The 22,520-nt window shown below is 47.2% G+C and overlaps 1 protein-coding gene across 1 annotated transcript; it reads right to left on the reverse strand.

The window, feature by feature from the left end:
• Positions 1-1,453: 1,453 nt before the first annotated feature.
• LOC138262206 (cis-aconitate decarboxylase-like) lies at positions 1,454-11,832 on the reverse strand. The gene is made up of 6 exons (XM_069212050.1): positions 11,535-11,832; positions 8,845-8,899; positions 7,177-7,364; positions 5,559-5,651; positions 4,683-4,888; positions 1,454-3,378 (listed from the first exon to the last, which is right to left on the reverse strand). Exons 1-6 carry the CDS (start codon positions 11,553-11,555, stop codon positions 2,457-2,459), a joined length of 1,485 nt encoding a protein of 494 aa, XP_069068151.1. The 5' UTR covers positions 11,556-11,832; the 3' UTR covers positions 1,454-2,456.
• Positions 11,833-22,520: the final 10,688 nt, after the last annotated feature.

Consider the following 22,520-nt stretch of genomic DNA (forward strand, 5'->3'; position numbering starts at 1 on the left):
GTCTAGTGGTCTATTGTCCCCCACACCCTTATATCATCCCTTTATGGGTGCAGAGTTTGAATTTCCTCCTCTAGTATACGTCAGTGCATAGGTTTCCTATATCTGGTTCCCTGATATGCTTGCGGTCATTAAAAAGTCAAATAAATCTCTTTCAGGGTACTATATTTTACCCACTTTCCTACAACAGGTGGTGTCCCAAATTTGCCATTTCAGCTATAACCTTAGTGTGCCATTGTTCCCGTAAGGGGCTTTTCTGATCTTGTGAATTATTAGGGACAGGTATATGATCTGGTGGGGTATCTCCCCTGTCAACCAGTTACCAATTGTAACCTAGTTAAAAACAATTAATCAGATCAGTTGCTGCCAATGGAGATAACCAAATCTTTTTGATGGTGCCTATGCAGGTGCATTACCCATGGCATTAATTAATTACCACAGATTGCATCAACGCGTGTGTGCTGGGGCACCGTAATTAACCCCTCATTAATGTGTCTGATTCACAAACTGTATTTTGTAGTACGTGAAGTACTACCACAGTGGTACTACTCCGGTACTACAAATCAGTCCACAAACTTGCAACCAGAGACCTCCGCCTCTGGTTTCCTTTCTTTTTACTGTACAGACAGTTGCCACGGTGATGGATGGATGCTTGAATTAATCTCAGCCACTGGCAATCACCTGGGCTGCATCCCACTGCATCATTGTCTCCCACAATAACACACTAGACAAAACCTACCTTGTGCAACTTAGTACCAGCTCTGCCCCTCATGGGAACAGTCCGTCCTGAACTGCCAGGCGAGACCCCCCCAGACAGGGCCGCAAGCAACCTCAGAATGGTTTTGCCCAACTTGGGGCTCATCAGTAGGGGACAGCTTGACTCTTGGGGCACAGTGAGCACGGAACCCTCGTCTGGGCATACCCACCGCACTTAGGGCGTTAATTGCAACAACAGCAAGGTGATGATTGTATTCTTGAATTAATCTCACCCACTAGACATAGCTCTATTGCCCTTCTGTGGGTTACTTTAGTACCCAACACACTGTACGAATGCTGTTCCATGTGCCCCATAGTTCCGAAGCTGGCCTTCACCTGACTCACTTTTCCATGGCTTCTCCAAAAACTATTTCCTGATAAGTGGTCAGAGTGGTGGAAAGTTACACTTCTGCTGGAGCAGAAAAATAATTTTAAGATGAGAAAAGCAGACAGGGTCCACATGCCCATGTGACAAGGTGTGTAAACCAAATTTCTTCAACCCAGTGTGTGGTAGAACTTCAGTTGGGTAAATACTTTCTGGTCTGTGGGTATTTGACCTCTTATGTTTGGCAAAGTGAAGATCACAAATATTGCATATGACATGATGCACTGAAGCGCATGTCGTGTCTGTGTTTTTTTTTCTCATTCCCGAGTCACAGTTATGGTTTGCATGCTTGTTATTTATGCAAAGAATGAAAAGTTCAAAGTTAAAAGATAATTTATTTAGTTTATAAAAACAATCTTGTCATGGTACAAACGGATGACACAAATCAAATGTATTACAGTCCTGATTCGCTTCTGCTCTGCAGCTGAAGCTGAGTGGCCCGCTTGGCAGTCAAAGTCATGTGACTTGCTGTGTTTCCTCTTCAGGTTCAGATCAGATGAACACCTGACTTCACAGAGGCCAGCTGGTAAACACAGGCCCTCACAACCCTCATCACCAGGGTTCATCAAAAAACCTGTGTTCAAATAGGAATTACACAATATTGTGACTAGGTGATGTCCAGTGCAGGGTGTGATTGCTGTGTGTCCCATGGTGAGGCTGAAGAGTTTGACAGATGACCCCTGATGAGGCAGCAGTCACATCACCCGGCCCATCCTCGGGGGTTCAAATGCTTTCAAGCAGCGATGAGCACCACCATTTGCGAATCCTTCATTAGTTCATCACTCAGCCAAACTTGACCAAGTGTCTTCACATGTACATGGGTTGTGATTCACTGTATAAATAGGAGGCATGAATTACAAAAATACAAGCCTTGGACCAGCCAATGCCCTGTGTTGCACTACACAAAACAGACACACAATAATAACATTGAAATTTACACTACAGTAATGAATCCACTACGATTACTGAAAAATAAATATACTTAAAAAAATACATAATTATTTTTACAAGCAGCAGTGCTCCGAATTATAAATGCTTTAGCTCAAATCTAATTACTTGGAAGGAGTCAAATCAGAAATAGCATCAGACTCTCCACCAATGGGAAGCTACAAGGAGCCAGGGCTCTTTTGTTTTGGGCACTCTAATTTAGCAAATATAATTCAATGATTGGCCTGGTATAATCTACACAAGAAATTTTAACAACATATTTTGCATATTTCCCAGGATTCTAGAATTAACGCACCTCGCCACATGCATTGAAAGTGATACAGTTCAGAGCAAAGGCAGCTGTTGCATATATATTCTGATCGACAGCTGCCTATTGCAGGGAGGAGGCCAGACTTGAGCTGTCTTCCAGGCGCTCGATATCTTCCACCATCTCAATGATGGCCTCAGCCTGGTCTTTGTGCAGCACATGGACAGCATTGGAGCGGAACTTCTCATGGAGCGAGTCTTGGCTGAGTGGCTTCCTCCAGTGTCCGTAGAAGGTATCGCACCGTCCCGACAGGATAGTCCCATCCTCCAGCAGAAGGGCCACCTCTCCGTACATCTTGTCAAAATTGGCCACATTGTCTTTGGGATGTTCCAGCATCACCTTCTCCAGCAGGTTGATCAGGCCAGGTCTCATGAGGTTGTCCTCAGAGAAAGAAGAGATGCCCACTTCTCCGTCCAGGAGGGCGGTGCAAGCGTTAAATTGGAACGAGTGTCGGGCCTGGTGTTCGGACTCAGGGAAGGGCCTGTTGATATACTTAGACACTGGGACCCTGAGAAGAATTGTCTGTATGGCGGAAGGATTGAAGGAACACATGAGATTGATGAGTCGGTTCCTAACTGAGATGGCAGCGTCTGCGACCCAGTGCATGCCCAAGTGCGCAGGGAATCGCTTGAAGGCGATGTCTTGCTTCTCCAGGAGGAAACTGTAGTCCTCACCTGGCGTTGCCAGGGTTGAGGGCTGGTAGTTACCATAGAAAGCACTGAACCCTGAGCAGCCGGGCACATCATCCAGGATGAGAGGGTTGGCCTCCATCCCACGGGCAGCCAGAAGTGCTGCTTCCATCCCAAGGCGGGTGGCATTGCCAATGTGTAGAGGCTTGGCAAGGGTAGCTGCATTGGCCATGGGTGCCCCTGCCAGGGAAGCGGCGATTGCCAGAGCATGGGTGCATTGGTCCTTATTCAAGGAAAGAAGCTTGGCTGTCGCAGCAGCACTGCCCATGGTGCCAACCACAGAGGGAGGGTGAAACCTGGAAGGGGCAGAGAAAAATCAGACTTTTATGCCTAATGAAGTAATGTGATTAGTGTCAATAGTGAAAACGCAACCAGATCATGTGAGGCCTGTTATGACGTACAGCAGTAATATTAAAGGTGGAATATTAAAGTTACCATCTAGTGGACAGCATTAGAAAACTTATCCTCAACCCAATCTTACATTTTAAAACAGTTGCTAACATTAAGCGTTAGGAGGTCCCTTTATATGATATTGTGGTTTGGTTGTTAAACATATTGTGACATCACTCACTAAAAAGCCCCTTTAGTGTTAGAAATATGTAAAATCAGATGGCAAGTGCCATGATAGAATGAGGTCTTTGCACCGTAGACTGAATGCTAAAACTGACCATTGAGTGCTAAAGATGCTGACATTGGCTATTGTAGTTTATCTACATCCTGAGTGAGAGGAGAAGCAGAAACATGACCCGGAAGGGGGAAGGGGGTGTTTATCTTCCTGCTAGGTGGCATTAGAGGGGGCTGTTACTAATAGCTTTACTGTCCAAGTGCTACCAAGTATTAACAGCTCTTAGTTGCCCTTCCCCTTCATATGTGCCTTCCATGTGAAGTGGGCCGTTAACAGACATTAATGCACTGTGAACAGAGGTCAGTGCAGGTAAATGTCAGACATTTATTTCTAACGAATTATAGTCATGCCATCTATATAATGCTAATTATGTCATGCAGTAAGACCAGACATGTGAACTAATGATATAGTGCAGTATTGGCAGGTTAAGAAAAAAAAAAGTTTACAACCTACTAAGATCCATTTGCATGTGTTATTTGGTTGGCATCATACATGCCTCAGAGTGTATTTTGAGCGTCTGCTGAATATCAAATCTACCTCATGGCACTATTGTTGTCCTTTGTGCTCATAACACATTCTTTCGGGGGTATAAATGCCCACTGTGGTCATCCCACCGAGCTAGTAATGCCCTTTGTGGGCATTACATGTACTCCTTGATGATACTGTTGCCCTCTAAGGGATCATGGGTGCGAGTTAAGTAGATTGATGTCCCCTGTGGTTATTATAGAGTTGTCTTTGTTATTTAAGCACACTCTGGGTATCATGCATTGAGCCCCTGTATCTAAATGTCATCTGTAAACATCATGGATAACTTCTCGATATCTAAATGCCATCTGCGGGCATCACACATAGCTCCTCGATAAAAATAAAAACCCCTCTGTGGGCATCACACACAGCTCCTCGATTAAAAAACCCACAGTTGCCATTGCACATAGCTCCTCGAGACATAGATCCTCTTAGTGCGCATCATCTTACCTCTTTGGGATGTTGCTGGCCTCACTGGAGAAACTCATGAGTCTTCCTTGCACCTCGATGCCTACGTTAAATGCCAGCAGGAGGTCTGCACCACTGGGCCTTGAACCCACAGGCAGCATCTGAGAAGTAGCCAAGAGGGCGGGCAACAGAGCGCCAGAGGGGTGGGTGGCAGGGTGCCAGGTGTCATCAAAGTCCATGGCATGAGTCTGTAAGGAGAGAAGAGGAAAGTTAGGGGACCTTTAAAGAATATTCAGAGACAGCACTGCTGCCCAGTCCTGAAGAGGGAGGATCCAAGGTCTGTCAATCAGCAGATCGACTATTCCATTGACCTGAAGGAGCTCTGTACAGCAGGGGAGGATCCAGGATCTGACATTCACACTGTAGAGAAGGGGGAGGAGACATGATGTCTCATTCAGCAGACTGACTGTTCCTCTGCCTTATAGAAGCATTTTACAGAATGGAGATAATCCCAAAATTCACAATTTGAAATGTAGCTATGCCATTGTCTTATAGTACCACCCACCAAAGAGGGCAGAGAGGGCAGAAAGAAGGATCTAGTACTAAGCAGAGAATCAGTCATCACCTTTTAGAATACTTTAGAGAACATATAGTCCATTCACAGAACAACAAACAGGGGACCAGATCCATGTCCGATCACTACGTACATGGAGCGTGCATGTTCACCACAGTAATCTCACAGATCACACCTGGGGGGCTATTTTGGTGTGAACTCGTATTTATGTGAACCGGGAGGGGGGAAGTCAGCCTAAAGTGTAGAGCTGCATGATGTCCACTCTCACCCCTCAACCCAACAGTTGCATTGATCTTACACACAGATACATATGATAATCAGTTGATTGAATGATAGAGCCTTACCGCCACTCCATTGGAGTATGCAGCCAGGGTGGGGCAGAGCCGCAGTCCACGTCGTCCGTAAACGGAGCTGGTTTCAGAAGAGCGATACAGGTCCTGTTAGAGAGAAAGAGAGAATTCCCATATGAGGGACAATGCACCGACAGACACACACCGTGGGGGTTATCAGGAGCCGCTTGGGAGTATGGATACCCCTACAAGAGTCATGGACAGAACAGTACAAGGCCACCGGGTACTCAGGGCGATACCCATCCCATCGCAAGGTGTCCTCCCCAAGCGCAAAGACAATATCCTGAGAGATGCTCCAACTCTTCCCAGCCATGTGGTGAGCACATTCCACATAACCCATCCTTGTCAACCCTACACGTGTCTTCACCTCTCCCTGTAAGAAGCAGGAAACCTTGTTCAACACGGCCAAAGAGAGATTCAATGTATCTTTATCTTACAAAACCAAATACCATTGGCATATTGACCAACCTGGGTTTTTGGGGCCTTTCTTTTCTGAGGGTGTAAGGTTGTCTGAGACTGAAGTCTAATCTGAAAAACCTCAAACATGGAAGTATTTGTGCATAAGGTTCTACGTGGTATTGCTTAGGATGTAGTTGACTGATGGTTCAGCATTGGCAGTAAGGTTTTGTCTATGGATCACGTGAAGACAGAAGCTGGTGGTGGTGAAACTGATGACCTATAGCCGGTTTGTTGAATTGAGATCTGACTCTCTTTACTCTGTAATATGTCAGGTGAATATTTCACTGAAACATCTCACCTGCCTTTAGTTGAGTACTACTGGTATAATTAGGGGCTAATTTCACCTCCATAATAGAATCTGAATACACTTACATGGCAAAATCCTAGCCTGATGGTAAGCTGATATGACAAAGTATTGAGCAGCGTCATGATTGGCCAGAGGGCAGGCTGGGCGCCTGTGCCTGCAGCAGAGGAGTGGCGAGGTGGTGGCGTCAGCGTCAGTGTATTTTTTTTTTTTAATAATTCCTCCCTTCTCTGTCCTCGCACGCCGCCCCACCCCTACAAAGTACCGCGAGACGCTCCTGCATCATACAATGCCTTCGGACAGTAAATCACTAGTTTCCTCAAACAGAAATTGTTACATTAATTATTGTGTACACTTTTGTCCTGCTTTCTAACATTTTATTCTGTTGTGTGACTGAAGTAAAGTACTTTTTTGTTTTGACTACAAACACTGGCTGGACACGAATGCAATGATTGCTAATAGACGTTTCATTGAGTTCTGAGTGTCCATCCCACACCACCTCCTTGAGTAAGACTTGAAACTGCACAACTTTTCTACCAGTGGGGTGAACTGCTGAAGGGTGTACTTAGTGTTTAGTGTTTTGGGTTGAGTTTTGGGTTTGGAAGTAAGGTTAGGCCCCAGGAATCAAGTGGTAAAAGGCTTTGATTGTTAAAATTTTAACTCCTGACTGCCCGGAGACTCTTGAAAAAGTTCACACAATGCTCCAGAGAGTGTTTCCTGGAATGGTCCAGGCCTGATCACACCTTGTACGATCTTGGGCGATGGTGGCCACCAGTCGCCTAGGGGTTCCTTTTAAAGGGGTGATTGTTCCATGGAGTTTTGCCTGGTGTGATCCAGACCTCATCTTACCTGACAGTACCGCAGGGCGATGTCGAACACATGCGTGGTGCTTCCCACCAGTCCAACTCCGATGCTGTCCAGGATCATGCGCTTGCTGCGGTGTCGCACAGCTTGGGACAGGTGATCCAACTGCACTCCATGGATGAAAGAAGCAAAGCTGCTAGTGACCACCTTCTCCAGGGGGGACCCTTCCAGGGCTGCAGGAAGAAGAGAGAGGATCAGGACTACTGCAAGCCTGGGCTGGAGTCAGAGAAGAAATCCAGGGGATCTGGACCAGAAACACAACAAGCCCAGGTGGATCCCAGTCAGCATCACGCGGACATGGAGACGAGGCTGGACAGAGACCTAAGGCAGGTTGGTAGGCACTGGAACATGTACCAAACCTTACAGATCATGTAACAAACCCTATGACATGGAACATTTAACAAACCCTAGGACACGGAACATTTAACAAACCCTAGGACATAGAACATATGACAGACCGTCCAGATCATGTAACAAACCCTAGGACACGGAACATTTACCAATCCCTATGACACGGAACATTTAACAAACCCTAGGACATAGAACATATGACAGACATTACAGATCATGTAACAAACCCTAAGACATAGGACATTTAACAAACCCTAGGACATAGAACATATACCAGACCTTTCAGATCATGTAACAAACCCTAGGACATGGAACATTTAACAAACCCTTGAACACGGTACATTTAACAAACACTAGGACACAGACATATAACAGATCGCAGAACACAGAACATATAACAGATCCCAGCACACAGAACATATAACAGCTCTTAGCACACACAACATATAACCGATCCTATCACACAGAACACATAACAGATCCCAGCACACAGAACACATAACAGATCTCAGCACACAGAACATAAAACAGATCCCAGCACAGAGAACATATAACAGATCCCAGCACACGTAACATATAACAGATCCCAGCACACAGGAAACATAACAGCTCTTAACACACAGAACACATAACAGCTCTTAGCACACAGAACACATCCTAGCACACAGAACATACAACAGATCCCAGCACACACAACATATAACAGATCCCAGCACACAGAACATAAAACAGATCCCAGCACAGATAACATATCCCAGCACACGTAACATATAACAGATCCTATCACACAGAAAACATAACAGCTCTTAGCACACATAACACATAACACATCCTAGCACACAGAACATACAACAGATCCCAGCACACACAACATATAACAGATCCCAGCACAGAGAACATATAATAGCTCTTAGCACACAGAACATATAACCGATCCTATCACACAGAACACATAACAGATCCCAGCACACAGAACACATAACAGATCCCAGCACACAGTACATATAACAGATCCCAGCACACAGTACATAGAACAGATACCAGTACATATTACAGATCCCAGCACACAGTACATATAACAGATCCCAGTACACAGTACATATAAAAGATCCCAGCACACAGTACATATTACATATCCCAGCACACAGTACATGTAACAGATCCCAGCACACAGAACATATAACAGATCCCAGTACATATAACAGATCCCAGCACACAGTACATGTAACAGATCCCAGCACATGTAACAGATCCCAGCACACAGACCCCAGGAGTCCCGGGTGCGCATGCGCAGTCACCTACCTTCCAGGGCCGCAGTGTGAGTCCGTCTGGACAGCGAGAGGACGGGCTTTGTTCTCTGAAACAAGAAAGTGGTTCATATTAACAAGTTGTTTATTTGTGTCTGCGGAGCTCTGGAGGTCAGGCAAGGGCGCCTCTTCCAAGAAATGGTGAAATCTCAGCTCTCTGACTGCGCATGGACAGACTGGCAGTGCCCATGCATCAGTGCCCGCAGCTCAGATGCAACACCCCCTGTGTGTTATTTACAGCCTCGTGGGCAGCACTGACAGAGTCACAATAATTAAACGTTTCCGTGTCCACGCCCACGCGGAAGACCCCGCCCACCAGAGGGTCGGTGTACAGACTCTCCCCACCCATTAAACCATAGAGCCATGCTGATAGGCTGCTTGTCTGGTGGGATTCCGCCTCTCATTGGTTGTGGGACACATGGTACAGGTGTGTGTTATGGTGCAGTAACATTGTGGGATACATGGTGCAGGTGTGTGTTATGCTGTAGTAACAGCACAGCTCGGTGGATTCCCCCTCTCACTGGTTGTGGGACACATGGGACAGGTGTGTGTTATGCTGTAGGAACAGCACAGCTCGGTGGATTCCCCCTCTCATTGGTTGTGGGACACATGGTACAGGTGTGTGTTATGCTGCAGTAACATTGTGGGACACATGGCTAGAGGTGTGTGTTATGCTGCAGTAACAGCACAGCTCGGTGGATTGCGCCTCTCATTGGTTGTGGGACACATGGTACAGGTGTGTGTTATGCTGTAGTAACAGCACAGCTCGGTGGATTCCGCCTCTCATTGGTTGTGGGACATATGGTACAGGTGTGTGTTATGCTGCAGTAACATTGTGGGACACATGGCTAGAGGTGTGTGTTATGCTGTAGTAACAGCACAGCTCGGTGGATTCCCCCTCTCATTGGTTGTGGGACACATGGGACAGGTGTGTGTTATGCTGCAGTAACATTGTGGAACACATGGCTAGAGGTGTGTGTTATGCTGCAGTAACAGCACAGCTCGGCGGATTCCGCCTCTCATTGTTTGTGGGACACATGGTACAGGTGTGTGTTATGCTGTAGTAACAGCACAGCTCGGTGGATTCCGCCTCTCATTGGTTGTGGGACACATGGTACAGGTGTGTGTTATGCTGCAGTAACATTGTGGGACACATGGCTAGAGGTGTGTGTTATGCTGCAGTAACAGCACAGCTCGGTGGATTCCGCCTCTCATTGGATGTGGGACACATGGTACAGGTGTGTGTTATGCTGTAGTAACAGCACAGCTCGGTGGATTCCACCTCTCATTGGTTGTGGGACACATGGGACAGGTGTGTGTTATGCTGCAGTAACATTGTGGGACACATGGTTAGAGGTGTGTGTTATGGTGCAGTAACAGCACAGCTCGGTGGATTGCGCCTCTCATTGGTTGGGGGACACATGGTACAGGTGTGTGTTATGCTGCAGTAACAGCACAGCTCGGTGGATTCCGCCTCTCATTGGTTGTGGGACACATGGTACAGGTGTGTGTTATGCTGCAGTAACATTGTGGGACACATGGCTAGAGGTGTGTGTTATGCTGTAGGAACAGCACAGCTCGGTGGATTGCGCCTCTCATTGGTTGTGGGACACATGGTACAGGTGTGTGTTATGCTGTAGTAACAGCACAGCTCGGTGGATTCCGCCTCTCATTGGTTGTGGGACACATGGTACAGGTGTGTGTTATGCTGTAGGAACAGCACAGCTCGGTGGATTCCGCCTCTCATTGGTTGTGGGACATATGGTACAGGTGTGTGTTATGCTGCCGTAACATTGTGGGACACATGGCTAGAGGTGTGTGTTATGCTGTAGTAACAGCACAGCTCGGTGGATTCCGCCTCTCATTGTTTGTGGGACACATGGTACAGGTGTGTGTTATGCTGTAGTAACAGCACAGCTCGGTGGATTCCGCCTCTCATTGGTTGGGGGACACATGGTACAGGTGTGTGTTATGCTGTAGGAACAGCACAGCTCGGTGGATTCCGCCTCTCATTGGTTGGGGGACACATGGTACAGGTGTGCGTTATGCTGTAGGAACAGCACAGCTCGGTGGATTCCGCCTCTCATTGGTTGGGGGACACATGGTACAGGTGTGTGTTATGCTGTGGTAAAAGCACAGCGCGGTGCCTTCGCTGCGCATCAGTTCCAAGGGATGCGTGTCCAGTCTGGAAAGTGACCCTTGCACGGGCCCACCCCCAGCCCCCAACAATTCTAAGAAGTGTAAACAAAGCGCTTTAAATGGCCTTGAGACACAAACTGGTGACATAAAGTAGACAAAGTCAAGAATGAACCATTGTTAAATATCTGTGCTTCACACAGCGGCGCTAGAACACGGAGCGCAGGAGGCGCTACACCAGCCTCATAAAACCTGAAATATTTTAGATAAAGAAAGAACAATTAAGAGGCCATTTAAATGTGTTTCCTCTGGCTTGGGGATTTCCCCTAAGCCTTTCTTTAGTGAAGCGCACCCCCACTCCAAAAATGGCTTCATCACTAGCGACTTCACTGCACGCGAGGTAAAACCTCGTTAACATGCATGGAAGTCTGAAAGGAGGAGCCCGGCTCCCTGTCCCAGAGGCAGGTAGCGCCTTGAAAACAACAGGTACAACAGGTAAACACAGCGACTGAACGATGGAATAACATGCAGCTTGTAACAGAGCCTGACCTGGAAGGTAGACAGCAGCATTGTGCGCCTTGAAGTCTTCTTATCCTGAAATAGCGTCGGTCACTGGTCCTGGCAGCCGGCTGCTGTCTCTGGTGCTGGCAGGACGCGGGTGTCTCTCGTGCTTAGAGGGGGCAGCTAGCTTGGTTGTAGAGGGGTTTGTTATCTTTGGGGTCTCTGGGTCTGTAGAGGACTGCTGTCTCTGGTGCTGCGGGGGGCTGGCGCCACTTCTATTGTCGGGGTGCAGGTGTCTTGAGGTTGCAGCAGACAGGTGTCCCTGGTGTTTGGTGTTCGTGTCATCTCGTCCGTGGTTTATATTCACTTCAGGTGAATGTCTCCGGAGGAAGAGACATCCCCGGTGACGTCACTTGCAGGGGGCGGGGCTAGGTGTGCCGGAGACGAGCATCCGCCGGGAAAGTACAGGGAAATTCCTGGAGGAAACACCGGGCCAAAATTTCGTTTTTTATATGTTTTTATGTATTTACTTGTGTTAAAATCTGCTTTATGAAGACAAAGAAATGGTCGGACCATTTTACAAACACAAAAAAGAAATAGCTCAGAGTTCAATCATTAAACATTAATCAATCTCTTAAGAAAATCACATTTCTAAAAAAATATTAACATTGATGCAAAACTCAAGAAAATATGTGTTTGGAGGAAACCGGTGGGATAACTTCTAAAGCCCAGGGGATTGCAGGAGTAATGGCCCGTGTATTTGGAAATATGTGCTTTAAAAATTCCCATCCATTGTGGTAACATATTCTGGAAACTTCTTTGATCGGTAACAAAGGCACCCACACACCGCCCACCAACAATATCCCCCCACAGCAGCAAACATGTATGTGACAAGAGCTTAGGTGAGCGTGTGTACGTGTGTCTCTGTAAGTGTGTATGCGTGTGTGTTTGTTGTATGTATTTATGTGTGTATGAGTGTGTGTATGTGTCTGTGTGTGTGTGTGTGTGTGCGCGTATGTGAATTGTGTGTGTATGTGTCTGTTTTGTGTGTGTTGTGTGTGTACTTGTGTGTGTGCGTGTGTGGTTGTGTGTATGTGTGTATGAGTGTGTGTATGTGTGTGTGTGTGTGTGTGTGTGTGCGTATGTGAATTGTGTGTATGTGTCTGTTTTGTGTGTGTACTTGTGTGTGTGTCTGTAAATAACAGAACTGTTATCTGCAAGAAATGTGATATTACCTTGAGAGATCACTGCCACCATGGTGCCTCAGATATTTCCTCCCTCAGTTCCACCTGCAGTTTTTAACCCAGTGCCCCATTGTATGTCCAGCAGGACTCACAATCTCGCGCCAGTGTCATGATTTCAGCAGGTGCAGTAGAACCGCACAGGTCTAAGCACAAAGTTTGTAAGGTTCAAGATGGCAGAATATCTCTAGGGGAGACACCTCATCTTCAATCGGAATAAAACACCTGACTTTACCACGCTACCCCCATTCCGTGGTGCAGAGCTCAGAATGGTGCGGTAATACCACACCTGGTGAGTACTGCGTATGGTGGTATCAGGATTTACCAGAAGCGGTATTACCATCCCAAATAATAGAAATCTTGTGAAGAGGCTCTTGGTGTTCTATTAAAAACCACAGCAATAGATGTGTGCATCCACATGTTCTGACGTCATGGCATTAATGAGCCATCCAAGGTGCCGTCTCTGCTTGTAAAAGACCCACACCTATGTTTTATCACGGTGCTTAATTTGTAAAGTAATATCTGCCAGTGCCCAAGGTTTTCTCAGAGAGCTGCAGCCAGTGCTGGTGAATGTCAGGACTGCAGACTCCCAAGGCTGTGTGGTCTTGAGTCTACCTCACGCCTCTGTCTTCCACCGCCCACACTCTCTGCCCCTTCATTCCACTCTCGGGGGCTCTTTTTCGTCCCGCTTTCCCCCTTAGAACTCGGGGACCACCAGCAGGCCCTCACCCCAACACTGGCTATAATTTATTTTGTTGGAAGAAGTTTTATTTCAACTTTTCACTTGTTAATTCCATAACACACATTTTAGCCATAAATCACTTCAAAGAAAATTCAAAACATATTTACAATAACATAACTGTAATCATAAATGTCAATCTGTAACCATAAATCATTGTGACAGGATCCCTTCCTGTCCTGAACCTCCCTTGGACCACACAGGTGAACTGCACCTCACCTGTATCCCTAGGGGGGGCGGCTCCCCTGACTTCACCGTTCCTTGCCCACACGCTCAGGGTTCTGCCCCCTCTCCAAACACCAATCTGCCAAGGGGTGTTACGGGGCGGCCAGGCGCGGGAGCCCCATGGCCACCCCAGCGATCTGGGCTCCCTACCCCCTAATCTGGTGTGTACATCCGCAGGTTGGTTCAGGACTTCAGGGTCCTACCTCTGGTGTTATCCCGGGGCCCCAGCCTTGGGGACCCCTCTGGTGCTTCTGGTTACTTTAGTACTTCCTCTCCAACCTAAAAGCAACAGAGAGGGTGGGTGGGACAACGCCAAACCGTCCGATCATCCGCCGCCACGCCACCAACAAGGCCGAGCCTTTCTGGGGGGGGGTGCTTAAGTAGCCCCCACTGGCACGTGGCGGCAGAGACCGGATCGGCGGTCATAGCCGCAACGTTCTCCTTGTAAAGTTACTTCCGCCCCCACACCTCGCGAGGTGTGAGGGCGTAAGTACCTGGCCAGCCCGATGCACAACTAGTGCAGAGGGTCCGGCCCACGGAGGCCCCGATTCCTAAGGGGCCGCGCTCCCCCCATATGGGGGGTGGGGTGGATTTTCCCTTGTCCCTGTGTTTATTTCTCTCCCTCCCCTCCTCCTCCTGTGTTTTTCTCTCTCTTGCATTGGGTCAAAGTCTGATGAGGAAAAGGAAGTGTTGGTTCCGGGGAAAGAGCGCCGGTGGGCCCCACCTGCCACCACCGGCTAAAATTAGGCGCTGCTTTGACGTCATTTATAGCCAATCAGTAAAGATAAATTCCCCTTGGCTGGACATCATCTATCCCTTTCAATCCCTTAGGTAAATGTCCTAACTGTAAACATAGAAGTAGGACTGGCTGTAACGCAAGTAGTGTGCTATTGCGCAATTACTAGAAATTACAACTAAATTAAGCAAGATTATGGTGACTGCCGCAAAGAGCGTAACCCAGCTATTAGTGCTATTTTCTTAGCGTAAAATGCACCTTTGCATCCAAAGTAGACCAGAGGATGCATTTTGCGCAAAGACAACAGCACTAAATGCAACACAAACAGCAGCAGCCGCTCCTGCTTGCTAAGGATTTTTTCTGCCGAATTACCTATAATTTTGCACACGGTTATAATTACATCATGTTCGGTAATTTCACATTACAAAAGTAACGCAGCATTACTCTGAATACTTCGGCATAATTGCAATATCGCCCCGGCCTACCTACAAGAGGGGGGAGAAGTGCCCCTGGATGGAAGTGTTACTTATAAATATCTTTAGGTGCATTGACTTCGAGCAGCACGTGAGGTGTTTGACGTCTGGAGAACTCTTAGGGATACAATAAGCTCAGTGGGTGTCGCAGGATCCTCCCCGGACCCCCCAAAGACTCTGTCCCACCCACCTTTGGGAATACTGTGTAAAAGTCCACAGAGCAGCAGCACAATGAGCCCTTTCTGTGTCCCTGGATCTTTGCAGGTTCCTTCAGGATTATGTTGTGTTCCTTACCTCCCTCATCAGAAGGCCGCAGGGTAAGGGCACGTACACCATTGCTCCAGTGTCCACAGAAGATCTATATATTCATAGGAGGAAGAGTTAAGGATCTCCCTCCTTCTATGCATTGGAAGCACAATCAATCAATCAATCAGGAATTTGTAAAAGCGCACTACTCACCCGTGAGGGTCTCAAGGCGCTGAGGAGGGGAGAGGAGAGGGGGGGGGGGGTGCTGCTACTGCTCGAACAGCCCACAGGAACAGACAGGAGCCAGCCAAGCTTAAATCTATAACCCCAGATGTCTCTTTATCTGACGAAAGAGCGGATGATATACTTTCACATAACACTCTGCATTTCTGTTTCTAATAATATTCAGGATCCATTTACTAAGGATACCCGACTGGGTTTAAGGTTTTCGATATTTGTATTAAATATGCAAGCGTGATCAGTCTGTAATTCAGAGTCAGCAATATTGTGTTTCTGGTCTGAAACAAGTCCTAGAGCCTTCAAGATCCCCTCCCACCCCCCACCACTACCAACACACACACACACACACAAAACTCACTCTTTTACGAACATTTACAACCAGGTGGTTGTATCTTGTAAACCTAAGGCCTTAGAGAAGCTCAGACATGTACTGAGTAGTTCCTTTGTTTCACATAGTTCGTTTCATCCCTTGCCTTCTATTTACCAAGGATGTCACAAGATCTGTTCTTTTGGGGGCCCTGCCCTGCCCCCAGTAACAACTTGTTTTTGCAATAATAACAGAAGGCTCGGCTTGTTCCTTCTTAATGCAGCTAACGCCGACCTACCGCTAGGTGGCACCAAGCACCAGGATTTCGTGTGCGCACAGCGCACATCTTCATAAATATGAGCTGCTCCTTAGATCTGGAGCACGAGTGGGGCTTCGTAAACGTTTAGGACCCCGGGCCCCACAAACCTTAGGACATACCTCCCTGTTCTTCTTTCTTATCAGTTAGTTGTATATTTTTCTTGGCTTCATGTTTTTGTCAAATGCCAATTATGTATGAACCCTCAGAGAAGACCTGAGCAGGGGAAGTAATAGGCGTCTGCACCTCCTCATAGTCTTGAAGAGAATCTAGTGATGTGATTGGTGCAAGAAACGGTCGTCATAAAGTGTAAATTTGCATCTTCTCTTTGCTCTGGGACCTGGTCTCAGTTCACCATCCAGGAAGATGCCCTCTTGTGTGCTTTGTGACTCACAGACTATTCATGTTTTCAATAAACTCTTTACCAACTCATCCTAAATGTGAGGCAAAGTTTACTCCGATGTCACTGTGTTCTCTACGGTTACTTCACTACTCAATGAACTCAGTGGTTACACTAGTGTTATCTAAGCCAATCACGGTACATTCCTGCGACAAACACCTGGGAGGTATTCTAATACCTCAATGTCTTTATGTTTATTCTGCTGACACAATACTCCCTATGAGTACTCATCGGCGACTACACGTTCTATGGTTACTCAACTCCCGTTGTATCTGTAGGTTTACTCTCCTGCTACAAGACCCCACTAGTTTCGCTCCTGCCACTGTGCCCCCTGTACACACGCGTGATACTCATGAGTACTCTCATGGTACTCTGCCACTCTACCCACTTAGTCTACTGCCAATATAAGGGCAAAGGTAATTGTGCTGAAACATATGTCCCTGAAGGTCACTCTTTGTCCCAAACACCCCGTAGCTCCTCTAATGTAAAACTCAAAATGTTGTAAGTTAATGTCCCAATGAGTGTTATTTAAGCCTCCGCCTCCAGTATTTTCTGTGGGAGTGAGTTACACTCGCTGTGAGTGGCCACGTGTGGTGATAGACTTACTCTAAGGTTGGGCCAGAGAGCATTAATGCCTGTCTCCTGACGTCTGGGGCTGTAGTAACTTTAGAAGTGTAGTTTGTGAATAGCCGTGGTCTTACCATTTTGTAGATACGTTTGTGTATGTCCTTTCCTAAGCCCCTCCTTACATTTCACTAAACTCTTCCAATTGCGGAGTCATTATTGTTCATTTTCCCACCACTCCCCAGATCCCTTCCACACTTACACCTAAGTTGTGCACTTAGATGTGGAAATCTGCCACTTTTATGAGATCTCCACATGGAAAAAACAGGTGAGGAGACGGAGGCAAAGGTCTCCGCATGTAGGTTTGTGGATAGCATTCTGGAGTACTTGTGGATAGTAATCTGCTTTACATACTACAAGATGCAGTTTGTGAATAAGTCTCAATGTATCTTCTCGCGTCCTTCGTACATATACTACAGTATGTGTACTCCGGCAGCGACATGGTTGTTTTGCTGCACGTATATCACAAAGGTCGCTCATCGCCACATTGTCATTCATGGCTACTGTTACTCTTCTGCTTATGGTCATTCAGCAGCTACATTTACTCATCGTTCTCTGAACTGCCTCCGTACACACTGAGGTGGTTTTACTTCTATTCTACTCCTATGGTACCTGTACCAACCCTGTCCCCCTGTGGTTATTGTGTCCCCACTAAAGTCCCTCATTTGTTACTTAACGTTACTTGAAGTATTTCTGTAATCTGACGTATCCCGTTGGGCAACAGTGTGTTTTCCAGTCCGTGCAGGTGTGGGAAGTTGCACAAGTTTAGACATGAGGGTATTACATGAAGGATCATGGAACCTACCACAGATGCAGGTATCACACATCCTTCCTGGAAGCAGGAACTAACCAGGAGGGTTTTAGGAGTTCCTGACGGTGAGATGAAGAGACAGGTGACTCCATAGGAGTTTCACACCCTCAGGTGCGCTGCAGGAAAAATCTTAACTTAATGCCTTGGATTTTATCACTTTGGTGATCTTCATGTTAAAAAATGATTTTCCTCACTATATTTTTATGTTACCACTACGTTTACCATGTATTACTGCTGTGTATAATTGTCCAGCATTCCCATTAAAGCTGAGATGTTTTACAATAAATTAGCAGCTGGCCTAGTGAATATGGAAAAAACACCTTTGTAATAGTGAATGCTCATTTCAGATCTGCCAGTTGCGTCAGAACCATCGTCGGTTCATAAGTAATAAACGGTTCTCACACGTGCATGTGTTTTCCAAAGCAGTCAGTCTTTGAATCAGCGTGGATCATTCAAGGTCATGTATGTGCTCCGGACATTGGTGGTTCACACCTGCACAACTCACTTTGGTTCTCAAAAGTACAAGCACAATCGAGGACCGCAGGAAAAAAAACATTTCCACAAGAGACCTCCTCTTAGAGTTCTTCTGAGAGGTGCCCAGCTCTACATTTGGGAGTTTTAGCTTCTGCAGCATTGGAGCATCTTGTGCCAGACCGGAGGAGCTTGTCCATCCCGAGGAAGTGGTTCCCCAGCATCTGGATCCATCACCTGGCCCTGGTGCACCTCGCCAAAACCACTGGACCAAGTCAATACAGAAGGTGATGATGTGACTGAGGTGGCGATGGCCGCATCTTTTAACTGATGGACATCTTTGGTACTAAAGTGTTTCTAGCCTGTGATAGGGAGTCAGCAATCACATGGTACAAAAGAGAGGTGCCTTATGGGAAATACGGTGCGTCAGTAATTTTAACGCAACCTCCTCACCCTGGCACATGTGAGTCTGGCATCCATGTGCATAGACAGTAAAAGCTCAAAGCACCACAACTTCACCGTCAGTGCACACAGAGCACGGTGCACATGTCAATTTCTAAGGCAGTGAAAAATATGAATGCACATTGTGAACATTGATGTTTGTATGACTGTAAAGTAGTTTTGAAATAGTTTACAGCTGAAAGAATATTACAAAGAGTGCGAAGTATTTGAAACTATAAACATGTGTCCATCACCTACAATGCAGCACATCTGAATGCAGGGCGTGGCCTTCAGCCATGTTCTGTGTCCAGTATACCTGCCCCAGAGTTTACTGGTGTAAGCTTCATTGCCAAGCTTTCCAGGTCCATGCATGACTAGGTGCCAAAGTCCAGGATTTAACTTTGCTTTTTGTGACTTTGGCTTCTTGTTTATAACATCATAAAACCTGCAAACTACAAGTCCTAGAATGCAAAGACCAAACTGGACTGGAGCCGCTCATCACACCTGGATCTGGGATACGTGGCAGCGATGGGAAGGGAATAGCTCCAGGAGTCTGGAATAATTCTCCAGTGCCAAGAAGGAGAGGGAGAGACTATGGGAGGATGGAGTGCGCAGGAGTAAGTAGGGAAGAGGGACTCCAGAAAATCAGGAGGGAGGGAGAGACTGAAAATCCTGGAGAAAAGAACAGAGGACTCAGAGAGAGAGAGACAAGAGGGGGGAGGAGACAAGAATGTCCCATTCCTTTACCCCTCGCGCCCCAGTAAATATCCCAATATGTAATGAGCTGGATTAAACTCCGCCCCCCACCTATACATGAGTCCACCCCCCCTGAATGTAATCCATTCATATACACTAGATAGAGGAGGGACCAAGCCAAATACTTTTGTTATTAATTAACAAAGAAAATACATCATATTGCTACTTGGTTCTGCAATCATTAATTATGCATAATTAATTAATTAAAGTAAAAGATGAAGGAATGCAGAAATGAATGAAGTTTCCATGGACGTTTACAGGGGAGCAATGGAGTGTTTGATTAAAACGGACCACAAATGCCCCAACTTACACCTGTGATTTGGTTCTGTTGTAACATTTTAGGGGATTAACAAATGCGATAGGCTTTTTCATGGCACTACAGACACAGGGACACATTGGATATGAAAATCATTTGAAATCTGTTGATGTCCACAAAGTGACAGATGTGAGATCTTTTAAGGCAGTGGTTCCCAACCTTTTGATTTCTGTGGACCCCCACTTTAACATTAGTGGAAACCAGGGACCCCCACTGAATCATCATTGGAATCCGGGGATCCCCACCTGAGTCATTACTGGAAGCTGGGGACCTAATTTGTCAATATTAGTTAATATTTTGTAATTTTCTAAGCAGTCGCACTCCCCCTGAGAAGGGTTCGCAGACCCCTAGGGGTCCCCGGACCACAGGTTGGGAACCACTGTTTTAAGGCATTTATCAGTCTACTGACCAGAGAAGTGAGGACCCTTTGCCCCAGATTTACAACAAAGTGGCGCAGCGAAAAATAGCAGCACCGCGATGCACCACTTTTGAGATGCAGGGATGCGCCCTATTTACAGGAATACGGTGCACCCCTGTGTTTCCCCCTGCACCGGCGCTGAATTAAGCTGCCTGCGCCCAGGCAGGCATCCTTGCACCATAGTGCAAGGGTGTCTGTGTTGAGGGGGATAAATTGTTCATGTGCAGGAAGGTGTCCTTTCCTGCCCTAAAAAATCTACAATGGCGATTTGGCACTTCTATGTGAGCTGCCTCCTTGTATATATGGAGCAGTGAAAAGCGCCACTGGAGCATCCCTGAAAGTGATGCCCCATTGGCGCGAGGGCCTTGCAACTTTAGCACTTCGTGTCCGCTCTCCTGCGCCTTTATCTGTTGCACACACAAGTGCCACACTTCCAGATATTCTGCAGTGGTGCATTCAGTCTGTGGGAGTAAGTACCCGCAGATCCAGATGTGGTGAATCAGGACCTGTCGTTTGTTCACCTCGGTGGCAGGGGCGTAACAAAGGCCCCCGCAGCCCCTGCGAAGCGGGGACAGGGTGGCGGGCGAGCTCCAGGGGGCCCCCTCAGCACAGCACCTGGTCTGTCTGAGTCCAGAGGAGGGCCCCCCTCCATGTTCTGTGCAGGGGGGCCTTCCAGTTTCATTAAGCCACTGATGGATGGCCCTTTACAGCACCTGTGTCTTGTTGTCCTGCGCAAGAGTTTTTAGATTGTTTTTGTAATGTTAGTGAATGTGCATCTGAGGCCAATCCTGCTGCCGCCACACTTGGTACCAGGTGAACTGCACAGATGCCTTGCTTAGGGGGCTAGGAACAGTGGTTCCCGGAAGTGATGTCACCCTGTGACCCCTGGGAGCTGCCTGGCGCGCACTGCTCCTCTCTCCTTTGGTGGAGCCTCTGATGAGCAGCGCTTTGTGTTCTTGGCAATGGAAGTGCCCGTGATTACAACATGCATGAAATTAATAACATCCAGTGATCTCTCCCATAAGTGACACTCTCCAACGATGGTCACGCACCGGTTTGCACAGATTACGCTCTCGGTGGCCGCTTCTTTCTCCATCGAAGGTGACGCATCGCTCGGAGGAGGGAACCTGCCCGGGGAGGGGGCGCGAGCGCCGCAGGATGGGGCACGAGGGCGGATGGTTTGGTGCTGAAGTCAGACACGTACACAGTTCCAGTCCGGGGGAGTTTGAGGACTGTAATCTAGGCACAGGGTCTCTCCCCAGGTGGGCAATGGGAGCAGATTGTGGGAGGACATCACTTGGGGCACATCAGACCCGCGATGGAGAATGACTGTGAAATGACATCAGGCCGGGGAGCAGAAGATGGTGAAATGACATCAGGCCAGGGAGCAGAAGATGGTGAAATGACATCAGGCCAGGGAGCAGAAGATGGTGAAATGACATCAGGCCAGGGAGCAGAAGATGGTGAAATGACATCAGGCCGGGGAGCAGAAGATGGTGAAATGACATCAGGCCAGGGAGCAGAAGATGGTGAAATGACATGCAAGGTGCAGGAATGCACGCATTACCTTATAGAAATGCCATTAGCAGGCCTGGAACATGGAGGCGTGCACGCGGAAGTGCACGTGCACAGATGGGCTTTTCTGCTGCATCCACGCGTGGAACAGAACTTGCTTCCCCACAAGGCCCCAGCCTGTCCGCCCCCGGGATCCACTGCAATTCGAGGGTGATTCTACCCCGGCACACCACACTGTTTTTGTAATCAATATTCTGGCATACAACCCTTTCCTGGAGATGTTTCTAATGCATTTCTTAATTTCTTTTTTTCTCTGCCCTACAGAAGTGGAAGATAAAATACTGAATGGCATACCATCAGCTTCTTTGATATTAGTATCATTGTACAAGCTTCTGGTATTTCCTGTATGATGGGCATGGCAATTATTCCATGAGATAATGGCTAATTTGCTGATGCTCTTTGAGATGTCTTCTTGTAGTGACTGTGACTCTCTTCTGGCCTCAGGCATGGGTGCTTTCCCAGCATGTTCACATTTTCCACCTGAGTGATTACTGCACCATCTTCAGTCTTTCTCAGGTGCTAGTTAGGGTTCCTTCTGCTCTGGTACCTGGAACTACTGATCCACCATTATTCATTTCTTTCACCACTAGTTCAGGGTTTGTCTCCCCCTCTGGTTGCGTCACGAGTTGCTGTGCCTAGGGTGACGACCATGTCTGAGATCACTTCTCATAGGGTGAGGGCCACGTGTGAGAGCACCTC

The sequence above is a fragment of the Pleurodeles waltl genome, chromosome 10 (genome assembly GCF_031143425.1).
Source record: "Pleurodeles waltl isolate 20211129_DDA chromosome 10, aPleWal1.hap1.20221129, whole genome shotgun sequence".
Taxonomy (NCBI): Eukaryota; Metazoa; Chordata; class Amphibia; order Caudata; family Salamandridae; genus Pleurodeles; species Pleurodeles waltl.